This window comes from Ceratosolen solmsi, unplaced genomic scaffold, assembly GCF_000503995.2.
Source record: "Ceratosolen solmsi marchali unplaced genomic scaffold, CerSol_1.0 scaffold11, whole genome shotgun sequence".
Lineage (NCBI taxonomy): Eukaryota > Metazoa > Arthropoda > Insecta > Hymenoptera > Agaonidae > Ceratosolen > Ceratosolen solmsi.
This window is the reverse complement of record NW_011948416.1, coordinates 12211210-12223199: the sequence shown is the minus strand read 5'-3', so window position 1 is coordinate 12223199 and position 11990 is coordinate 12211210. Positions and strand designations below refer to the sequence as shown.

Here is an 11990-nt window from a genome sequence, read left to right as displayed (position 1 = left end):
TTATTTAGTAAATCATTTAATTCAGCGCTACTGATTTCGTTTGACCACAGTACTCTCCTTTCATCCTTATTTCTTATTTTTTAGTTTTTTTAAACATACGTGTGCGCGCTAAATAATTATATGCAGGTGTTTAACTAAAGTCATCTTAACCGATCTCAGTAATATTATTTACCAGCTTCGTTCAATTACACTACCTCTAGCAATTACAATAATTCCACCTAATCAAATCTTAAAATTCTATACAATGTTTATATAAATGGAATATAAAAAATAACATTACAATGGGTCACGTACGCGTACTAGCTCCAACCTCTGTGCCCTTTAAATTTTAGCGATAGGCCGAAACCATGAAAAACCATTGAGCATTTTATCGACTAATATACTTTGATTATTTGAAGCCTATCATTTTAATTTAAAAACATCCACTTTGATCAAATACAGTTTCCACTTGCTAATCATTGAATTGTCTTACTATTTTTTTGTTTTTGTTTTTATTTTTTTTTTGTATTTCAAGTGTGAAATAAAGTTCAGAGCTCCACCGAGAGTACGATTAAAGAAAGATATTTAAAAACAAAAAAAAAGAAAATTATTACTCGCCATTATAAAGAAATTGTAGTGCAGATGTTGTAGTACAGAGATTCCCATATAAAAAATATTAGACAAATTGTTAAATTTTATAGATCTGCATGCAGCTACAAATCACTTAGAAACTAATCTTTAAGATATCCCATATATTTTCATAAATTCTTTCGTAAAATCTACAAAGTTTCCTACTGTCTACTTAGCCAATTGTAATGCACAAAAAAAAGTAATTTTAATTTGAAAATTTGATTCCAGTGAAACGTTCTCTTTTTTCTTTGTTTTATTCCAAAAGGATCATTTATAAGAATTACAGCTTTGCAGCAAATTGATTCATTGTCAAATGGAGAATGGCAAGACACTTTTATAAAGATTATGTCCTGCGGTAACATTATAATTCCATGACTTTTCGTTTTAAAGCCGATAATTAAACGACGTGTCAGCATATTTACAAAAATACGCTGATAAATGTCTTGCTAAACGTCGCTAAATGCTAAATTTCAGAGCATAATCTTCAATAAAATCTATAGAGCTTTCGCGTTAGAGTTCACAAGAAATGTTTGCCCAAACTTGCGAATCTTACTCAAAAATCAATGATCCAAGCGCAAGTCATCATAACGTATGCATGTAGTCTAATATAATAAGCAAGAGCCAAGTGTTAATGAGATAGATAAAATATAGCACTTAATATACCCAAAGCTGTTTTTCACGAGGGGAGGACCAATCGGCCAAATAATCCAATACGACAATGCAACAAATAAAATCACTCTCTAGCCGGGTCAGTCGGGCCAGGCCACGTCAGTTCCTGTAAATCGAGAAAGCCAATCGAACGAATCGTCGTCAGCCAAGGGCGCAGGATAATCGCTCAGACGAAGATAAAGTGAGGCCGGGGCTGGCAGAGAGCCACGTCGCAATCCGCTACCGTCCTTTTCGTGCGCAGCCACTTGCCATGGCAGTGGGGCGAGCTCAGCATACTCCACCTGGTGATCATGGCCTCGGTGCCGCCGTCGCCCTCGCACCGCCAGTCCAGGACGCGCCTCAGAGCCTGCATCTGACAGCGGACGCAGACTCTCGAGCCTGAAACGAAAGCAGATTCAAACTCCAGGGGTATGATTGGGCTCGGCTGAGCTTGTGGGAAGCTAATATGCTTCCCTCGGCATTTCATATATTAAGGGCTTAATAATTCAAAAGCATTAGTGCCGGTAATGACGCACTCGAGCTCTTGAATAATTTGACAGCTACGCTTTAATTATAAAAATTGAACCCGAGAATGGCGATTAGAAGACGATGTGTACGTTGTATGGGATTGAATTTAGATTTTCGATTATGATGCTCGACACCGGCCCCGCCGAATTCCCAAATTCGATTAGATTAAAGATTCATCCCGGTAATTTCGCAAAGCAAACATTCGGTATCTATTCGCTCCTCTCAGCAGATTATGTTAGTTGGACGATGAATATTTTTCGTACAGCGTGCATGAGCTATAAACAAATGATAAATACTCGACGCGCGGGTGTGTGCAATTGAAAGCAATGCAAGGCTATGCGATTAATTGAAAATGTATAGAATTCTCTTGTATTGAGCAAGGATTCCAATTAGAATTTCTCCAAACGAACACGCATGTACAATTTTTGTTGTATTCGTGTGTATCGATAAACAATCTGAGAACGCTTCTCACTCTGTACAACCAATGTATGTGTAAGACTTGTATTCGGGTTGAGTTTACCGCAATTGTCCGCCGATTTCACCGTACGGAGCACTGGCACTGGGGAATCGTAATTTTATTTGCTTGATGGGGCTTTGATCTCTTTTCGCGGCCGCGAGGTGCCTTAATTCGATTCGGCAATTAATTCAGCACTTTTAACACTTTGTAATATCAAAATTATAATCGTTTGCGCTTGAATCGTTTGCTATTGTTGTTCGAATGCATTTTTAGCCGAATACGTAATTGAATTAATAGGAAGCACACGGCATATGAAGTGTCGCATTGTCGTATAAATACTGCCAAGTTAATTGCTATTGGTAATATGAAAACTATCGGTACTATTTTAAACGGGTTTTCATTTAATTTCATTGCATTATTTAATATTTGGATAGTTTTAAGTTACGAGCGTGCGTGGTGTCGGTCCAATAGAATAAATGTTCAACCAATAGAAGCTCGCGGGGACATTAGGGCTCTATTCGTCAATTATAATTCTATTCGTAGTCGTTAGTTTATAATTAAGTTTTAAAATACAAAGATGCTCAGTGTAAAATAAAATGATGAAAGATGTGGATGAGGATATGAACGATCGTTGGTATTATTAATGAGTCACGTCCTTGCGTTCAACCTCTCGAATATTTAGCTCTCAGGGCGTACAATGGCCTTGGAAATGACGATAACGAGAATCTAAGGACTTATCAATTTTGTTTATAAATTTTTTGAAAATGCCTCGCACGACAGCGACGCCTCCCTGGCCCTTTCAAAACCGAATGAAACTTGTTTCATTGGTCGACGAGAGAGTTTAATCAATTTGCGTTAAAGGCTGCGATAACGAATGCGGCATTTCCGCAACAAAGAGGTAAAATAACGTCTTGTCAAATGCCTGCGCGTCAACGCCCTAAGGTCACTCTAAATGCCCTTTTTACAGCGGGGCATAATCGCGTTGGAAAATCACTTGCAGAATCGACAAGATGGGAATGAATCTCATGGCGTACGAGGAGGAAAATTTCCCATTGTCTTCATTTATGTATCGATGCGATTGATCGATCCGTTGGTTGATTAGGGCGGGTGATGTTGATGGTGGGGCGAGAAGAGGAATAGAGAGAAAATCGAGGGGATAGTCGAATGTTGAACGCGGAGAAAAGGGAGGGAATGAGGAGGAAGAAGGAATTGAAGTTTTACTTCAAGGGCGGATGTGCGGAGGAGAAGCGACCATTTGGATCTTCAGTTCTTCGGCTGAGCTACCGCCAGCAGCCAATGACAATGCATTTGTAATCGTTCGCTCGCATAGTCGAGATTGTGCATGCGAAATTATCGACCCGAAGGGAATAGAACTTACCCTCCGAGAGCTCCGAGAGGCTCGACTCCTTGTAGCAGGCTTTCGAGGCCTTAGTCACCGTGAACGTCACGCAATACCTGAAAAGAAAAGAACGAAATTGGTATTTTATTGTTTTCGATCGTTAAGAGGTTTTGGTATGCATAAATTCAATGTCAGTGGAGAAGATTCGCGAAAAATTAGTTCACACAAGTACGGCAAGTTTCAATACAGCCAGTTTCTTGTTATTAAGGCCGATTTTAAAAATATCGAATTATACATATTAAACGTCCATATTGAATTCCTATCAATTTCGGTATTTTTTATGGATTTTGTAATCAAGTTTATTTTGTTTGTTTCCTTAATATAATGAGCAGCTTCATTTTATAGCTTCATCGTTCTCGGGATTATAAGAAGATGTCTTGGAAATTATTTAAATACGGGCAAATAATGTTGAGCTCTAATTCCAAATTGCTACAGCCAGCTATTTGAGCCTAAATCAGAAATTGTGAATTTAATCGGATTCTGAAAGCCTCATGTAACTCATTTTACGGTAGTAGTGATTCGTTTAATTCTAAACAATGATAATCGAAATATCAATGCTTAAATATATAATAAGTGTGCGCATCGTAGATATACAATTAGAGTTAAGCTTAATTCTCCAATGATAATTATCGATTATCGATAAAGCGTCTTGTATGACAACTTCTATACGAATTATAACATAATGGATTCGAACGTTTTTGACAAGTTTCTCATAACTTACTACTACATCACTAGTTTACCGTACTCACTACTTGTATCATTAGTTTCACTACTTAGGTATTTAATAATTTTATGAAGTACTTATACAAAAATTCAACTCATGCTGACATGACAAGTACATTAAATAATCAATTGCTTTATAATTAAACAAATACTTGTTCTAGTTTAAACTATAGCTTTTAGTAATTCACAACGAAACATTGCATACCTATTACTTTAAAATTTTAAAAAATCATTTGTCTTACAAAAGACGAAGTTATACAAAATCTGCAATGTGAAACAAATTGTAATTTACAGATAATCGATTAAATTTGAATTAATAAGAAAATTTCAATCGATAATATTATTATTATTATTATACAACGATAAATTTCATTGAAATATCAATCTATGACATTAATCGTTTTTTTAATGTATATATGTGTGTGTGCGTGCTTGTGTGTTCGTGTGCGCGATTGCGCGTATATATGCATCTATGACAAGGACTAAAACTCTCGTACTTATTTGCCAATACTCGTCCGTAGCGAGTCCTATGAAACGAATTTAAGTAGTCGCGTCACATGGGTAAATTTGTTTACAATCAGCTGTGTTAGTTCAGCGTTTGTACGTATATCTCTGTCTCACGAGTAATGTCGAGGAGTCGGAAGATGTATGGCAAAAGAGGTCAATCGAATGCGAAAGAAGCAGCTCGGAAAAAGATGAGGAGAGATGAGCCTACAGACGCACACAGCCCAAGTCCTGCATAAACTCCCTCGCTTTCTTATTTCTCCCCTCGTATTCTCGAGAACTTTAGCCAGCGTGTAATCATCGGGCGGCACTCGCAATTGCGCAGCTGCGATTTCAATCTCGCGGGCAACGAAAGCTTCCCGGCCAACTACAAACATCGACCATCCTCCCCGTATACCAGCACCTTCGGTCAACCCTTGTTCCTCGATTTCTTCAACAATTCATGGCCCGCCCTTAATTTCCGCCCGCTCGATATCACTTTCCTTCGGAGATACATCATGTACTCTTTCTCTTTCTCTCTCTGTTTGTATGTTTACTTATACGAAACTGCTATTGGCTATTGGGATTCTTCTGAATCGCGATATCGCTTTCTCGGCGGAAGTTTCTTTGTTCACACTCTACGTATCTCACTCGAGTTTCCTCCTTTATATCACATCGAGACGATTTATAGTTTTGTGTTATGGATTTTATTCTAGAGTGTGATGGAGATGTAATAGAGATTGAAGGAACAATTAGATGTTACATTCCCGTTTCAAATACTAAATTAAAAAAGTGCTCTCTTGATTATATTGTATATAGTGCTTTTACCGTTACGTATCTATTTTGTTTGGCTTAAGGCGTAATATACCAAACCTATTATGTATGCAAATTTATATTGAACTACGGATTGGTTCTGGATAAGACGAGCACTTACCCATATCATCCTTCACGTACGTGTTTCACGTACTAAAAACACCATAATCCCATTAAAATAGGCATTATGACCAATTGAATATATATAGTTTGACAACTAGAAGCGTCGTCATTACAAATAATTTAATATAAAAACTGAACGTAAAATCTCATGTATGGAGAATTTATTAGTTCTTTGTTAGTACTTTCCAAATATCTCCATTTTCGTGTATTATAAACAATAAACATATTTTGTAAAAGAATGATACATTTATTGCTTACACTCGTAGCTTGGATGGTTGACATTTCGCGAGCGCCGTCCAATAAAGATCATTATAAGCTTAAATTTATCGCCTTTGAATAGTTAGTGTAATAAAGATCTGCGCTCCATCTTCGCAATATGACAACAGCAAAAAAATAATAGGAATATGAAACTCTCGCTCGTGCAATTGATCGCTATTTGTATAGCGGAAGAGACTTTATAGCCATAAGCGTCAGATTTTACTGGACACATGCGCATGCATGTCCGGTGCGAATCAACAAGTAATATTGCACATGACATTGCATTCGCGTATTGAACTTTAAATTCATTCTATTTTCAACATTATTTTGGATATAAAGACTTTCATTCAATTCTAAATTGCACGGACATCGAATAAATCGTTGGCCTTGTGTTTTTCAAGTTGTATCCTCATTGTAGTGGAATGTAGCTTTCAGCCGATTGTTTACGTTCTTTAAATTATATATGAATTGCTTTAATTGCTGCAACATTTTCATGATTTTTTAATTGATAAGTATTAGGAGAGTGGGTAACGTGTGAGCTAATATTGGGAGAAAGAAGTTTCTTAAAATATCAAATGAAATTTCCTCTTTAAAAGGTTATTAAATAGATTTCTTCTTTTTTTTATTTTGTCTTCAAGATTTCATAGTCACCTTATCCAATGCTTTATTTATTTATGCATATGCATCTTAATACAAGCACAGTATAACACATTCGTGTATGAAAATTAGCCTTTAATGACATAATATTGAGAATTTCATACAATTACTGATATGTCACATGTTAATAAGCATAATGAATACCTTGACATTTATCTGACATTCGATCACATAAGTTTTCCACGTAAAACGTATATAATATTTAATGAAAAGTTTACCATTCCAAGCCCAACTGTATTATACTTGCATATACTTGTTCATAATAGAAATCAACAACAATAACATTTAAAGTTTTAATAGTAATATTTGTCTTTTCAAATAGTCCATGTCAGCTGACTGTAATAAAAATCAATAACATTAGATGGGCATTTTAAGGTCGGTTTTAAGCTTAAAAATGTAAAGAACTGAGATGTAAAGAAAATTACTATAGTATAATCTTATGTATTATGATGAATATTTTATCAAAAAAGAAGCGTGTACATAAATGTATAAACGTAATGTCGTCCTGAAGAAGCATAAACGTGAACATCATCAAAATCTGGTACGAAATTACTTTTTTTTTAAATTTCTTCCTCATTCTTAAGCAGACAATATAATAACTAATCGCAAAATTGCCTCAATCCCGTATTATTATCTTTGAAATAAAAGAAACAAAAAATTAAAGACGTTTCTCCGCATTACGAAAGATAAGAGCTATTTGTTTAATCGAAAATATTTATGAAAACTTGTTCAAGTAGAAGGCTATTTCCAACGACTTAAAAAAAAAATATAAGTATCATAATAACTTTTTATTACGCATATCTTCTACTTAAGTTGCAACATACTTTCAAAAGGTGTAGCAAAACTTTCATGAGTCCTATCATCTGCATGACAACTTTACTGAATACATTATGGTATTATCAAAAAATTTTATTCATAAATGTAGGTTCATTTGATTAAATTCCACTGTCTACAACTCAACTTTAAATCACAGCTCCTGCTTTCACAGTCAAAATTTAAAACTAAAAAAATGCATGAGAATAACTTTCAGAATATGATAAAAAAAAAAAATTAACATAATATATGAATTATTTCGTTAAAAATAAGAAGAGAATTATGGATAAAAGAAAAATAAAAGATAAAAAAACTAAAAGAGAGAGAATTACAAGATATTGGCTATTCGCATAGAGTGCATCGAGGTATGCAAATTTCGTCGAATTAATGAAATTATTAATCCAAATATTATGGTGCAGCAATTAGTCATTATAAAATTAATAGATGCTGTTACCGTATTACGCAGTGAACGTTCATCTGCAAAATAAAATATATTTTATTTACATGTATTCAACTGAACGCGGAGGATAGTCGACCACCGAGTCCCTGTATTTTTCCAAAGGACATGCTCCAACGTAAACAAGGAGGTGAAATATGCGCTTCTCCAAATAGCCGTATCAGTTAAAAAAAATATACATATATATCGGAAAAAATAATGCAATAGGTCATCCAAAGTGTCGGAGGAGCAGAAACTCGTCTTGAGATTTACGTGCTTCACGTTGTAGATATAACGGAAGATGAAGGATATAAGCTTACAACATCTCCTTGTGTATTAGCAATGCACGTAGACATATATTTGTAAGCGATATCGAATATTGCACAGTGTGATGGTAAGGATCGTTACAATATATTCTTTTTGGGAATGGAAGAAGGCAATAGGTAGAGAAAGAGAGAGAGAGAGAGAGAGAGAGAGAGAGAGAGAGAGAGGGACAAAGAGGACTTGAGGTATTTCCGGTAAAATTGAAGAAACAAGTTTCTTTTTCATAATATCCACACACGAGACGAATATTTCCTTAGCAATAACAAGATTTATGATTAAAGAATATAAAAGGCCAGCAATGGAATTTCAACGATAGGTGTATAACTTTTACTAAAGAATACACATTTAATTAAAAGATTCTGACAGCTCGCAGAAACAAGACTATTTCACTTGCAACCGTAACTTCATTGTACTTTTGACACAAATTAGACGATAAGTTGTGAGATGTATCTCTGTATGTAGGTGTGCATGTGTGTATATGTGTGTATCTATATATATATATATATATATATATATATATATATATAGGTGTGTGTATGTCGTAGGTGTAGGTGTATGAATGTGTAAGAATGAAGGTGCAACAGACAGGAACGAAGATCAAAATTATGATCCCCCCGGGAGAGCATTCGACCTCCGAGATATTTATCCGAGTACAAGTGCCGTCGAATTTACTATTCCCGTCATTGATGCAACGCCGTGCATAACCAATCAGACGGAACTTACGACATAGACGCGCGCGCGCGATCCCCAAGAGAGGATCGGAACGAGAAATCACGGGCCGCGAGTCCACGCATTCTCAAGAGGTCGTAGGCGAGGATCGAGATCGCCCTGATGGATCGATGTTATCGAAGGCCACTTGGCTGAGGCCAATCTGAGTCGTCACGTGTCATGTTCATATCAGCGCACCGAATCCTCCGTAGATAATAAAAGTGCGATTCGCTCGTCTTCCCTGTCGGCTGCTTTGTTTATCTTGTAATTACACCGCTTGGAATTCGCGAGATGGTTGGAGTTAAAATACAGCTAGTCGGCTGTCAAAATTAAAGAGGGATTAAATCGAGCATCCTAAAGATAAGTCATTTAAAGGTATAATGATTTGCCGGCTAAAATTCACATTCATACTTAAATAAAGAAAATTGGGCTCGTCCCGGCCTGTTTGGAATTTCATCAATATCCAATAATTATGAGACAGATGAACTAATAGTCTTAACTAAAGTGTAATGAGATTTGTATAATCTTGGGGTTGCGCTTCGGAGGTAGTGATAATACAGAGCGAAGAATGTCATTGGACAACATTGAGGAATCGTTAAAATATTTATTTTCCCAATATTACTCGGCCTTTTCGGAGCTTCGGGTGCCTCGTAAATCTATGCTTGATTAGCCGATATTTAATAAATAACGTGGAAGAAAGGTAATAAGTTGTCAAATATTATGAGCAAGTCACGCATCACTGAATGCAAATAATGCGATCAAAAAATATTGGCGAAACCTATTTACCAGAGAACTTGTGATATGTGCGAATACAGAACTCGGATGAATTATTTCTTACAATAAAGTAAGCTGTTTAAAATTGGGAATTTCCGACGCTCGTTAAACAATACAGAGAGAGAGAGAGAGAGAGAGAGAGAGAGAGAGAGAGAGTGTGTGACGGGGAGGGAAGAGAGGATTACAATTGTACAATATATTACAAACGAATTCAACAAAATGCAATGCTTCCTAAAATAGCAAAAGCTGACATTATTACAAAGCGAGCACTTTACACGCTCAAATGCTTAACTCAGTCTCGGAAATTAGAGTTGGAAAAGTATGACAACAATGGGTAAAACCACCTCGACCGTTCATAACGAGAATTCATTCCGAGAAATATCAAAGAGGTTTCGCTAATACGAATAAAAGCATCTTCAATTTTAATACAAAGAATTCTCGATTAATTTTAATAATTAATCAAGATTCCAATAGTAACTAACACCCGGATAACATTTTTTTTGATCATATGTGCAGCATCAAAATATTTATTTTTCAGTGTTCATCCAGAGTCAGCGAAAACATCTCTACGATTACGCGATAATCTATAGGATATCAGCAATGTCGTTGCTGATTTAATGCACGCGACTTCAGGGAGTACGGGAGAGTTTTTCTTTCCATTCTCGATCTGATGGATCCGATGGATCTAATGGGGGTGCGCATTCCCCATGTCGGTATACACAAACGCAAGCGCGTACAGAGCGTAGAATGTGCACGTACACTCCAGACGTGAATTACGAATTCATGTCCAAAGGATTGCGAAGAGCCATACCTGCCGATCCACAGCCATGTAATGTCTTGCAAGCTGTTGGGCAAGTTTATGGGGGTGAGATAGCGGTATTATATTTGCATGCGCGCGAGGGCGTCGCCAAGTTCCTCGGTTCGACTTATGCCGGGACTTTTTTACACGCATCCAAAAGCAGTTCAACTCATAGTTTATTCCCCAAGTGCATTGATGAAGTATTCAGCGAAAATTTCGAGCTTCGATCGCGTCTCTCGCGCAACTTTAAACCATAAAAGAGGTGGAGGGGGAATGGACTGTAGCCTTTAATGACAAAGTCTCAAGGTCACGTTTTGTATTGACTTTGTCTTATCGCAAATGTAGAGTATTCGAGATAATTGGTATTAATTTTGCGATACTGTTAAGACTCAATGTTCCAAGTATTGGAAAATTCGTTTCTATTATTATTAATAATGCTGAGAAATGTAAGTGTTGCTTTTTTTATGAGTTTTATGTAAAATTCGTGCTTAATAGGCTTTCATCACCATTGAGAAAATTCTAAAAAGTCTCTTACTGAAAATATATTCATACTGTAGGACTTTAATTACTAAATTTAATTTAATTAACTAAAACATAATAATTCCCGACTAAATTATGCAAAATATCTTGTTTTAAAGTTTTAGAATATATACAAATAGTTTTGACTGATTTACGATTAAGATGAAGAAGAAAAAAAATTATTCAATTGGTTAATCTTATGTATTGTGAATATACATTTAGAAAAACAATACCTCAAGCTAATCTTGAGTAATAAAATTCATCGTCATTTCGAAATATATTTCCGAAAGAAAGCATCGTTATTTCAATTATGTTTCCTAATTGAACACTGTTCTTTCAAGCAAAAATTCCTTAAAACATAAATAACCATGAAACTTTTAGCACTGATTATATCATTAAAATAGAATTATTAATGTAGACACCGAGCACCTCTCCAAACACCATGAACGCACCATAATCATTTTGGTAGACTGTACATTAACCGAATTATTCCCGAAAATAAATAGTGCTTATAAGCTCGCGTTTACTCCATACCTCAAATAACTAATCTCACGAAACTCCCTTATCCGCGCGAAGGGAATTCAAGAAGATAGAGGAAGGATAGTTGCAGTGCGCGCATCTTCGTCATGGCCAGCCGATTTTCGTCGTAACGGTGACTGCCGCCACTGACACAAAGCCTAGATGCGCAGTTTTGAAAGATCCACGTAGTCGGGAAAGTCGAGCCAGACGAGAAAGTATCTCGCGGGAGCTTTTCCGCACATTTCCCCCAGCGAAATGTGAGATGTAAGGGAGCGAAGTTTCATTTTGCGATTTTGTTGATGGGGAAGGTGGTAGATCGTTCTCGACGTTTGGATCAGAGATACTCAGGACACCGGAGTCGATGGTCCTGCCAAGCTTGCAAAATCACGAAAAATCTTCT

General features: G+C 36.2%; 1 protein-coding gene across 1 annotated transcript in view; it reads right to left on the bottom strand.

Annotated features, from left to right (window-relative positions):
- Positions 1–624: 624 nt before the first annotated feature.
- Positions 625–11990, bottom strand: part of LOC105359326 (somatomedin-B and thrombospondin type-1 domain-containing protein-like) — a 55497-nt gene continuing 44131 nt past the window's right edge. Inside the window, exons 4-5 of the mRNA XM_011495897.1 lie at positions 3621–3697; positions 625–1656 (exon numbers count right to left, since the gene is read on the bottom strand). Coding sequence (XP_011494199.1) covers positions 1445–1656; positions 3621–3697 — 289 coding nt within the window. The 3' untranslated portion in view covers positions 625–1444. The remainder of the gene's footprint in view (positions 1657–3620; positions 3698–11990) is intronic.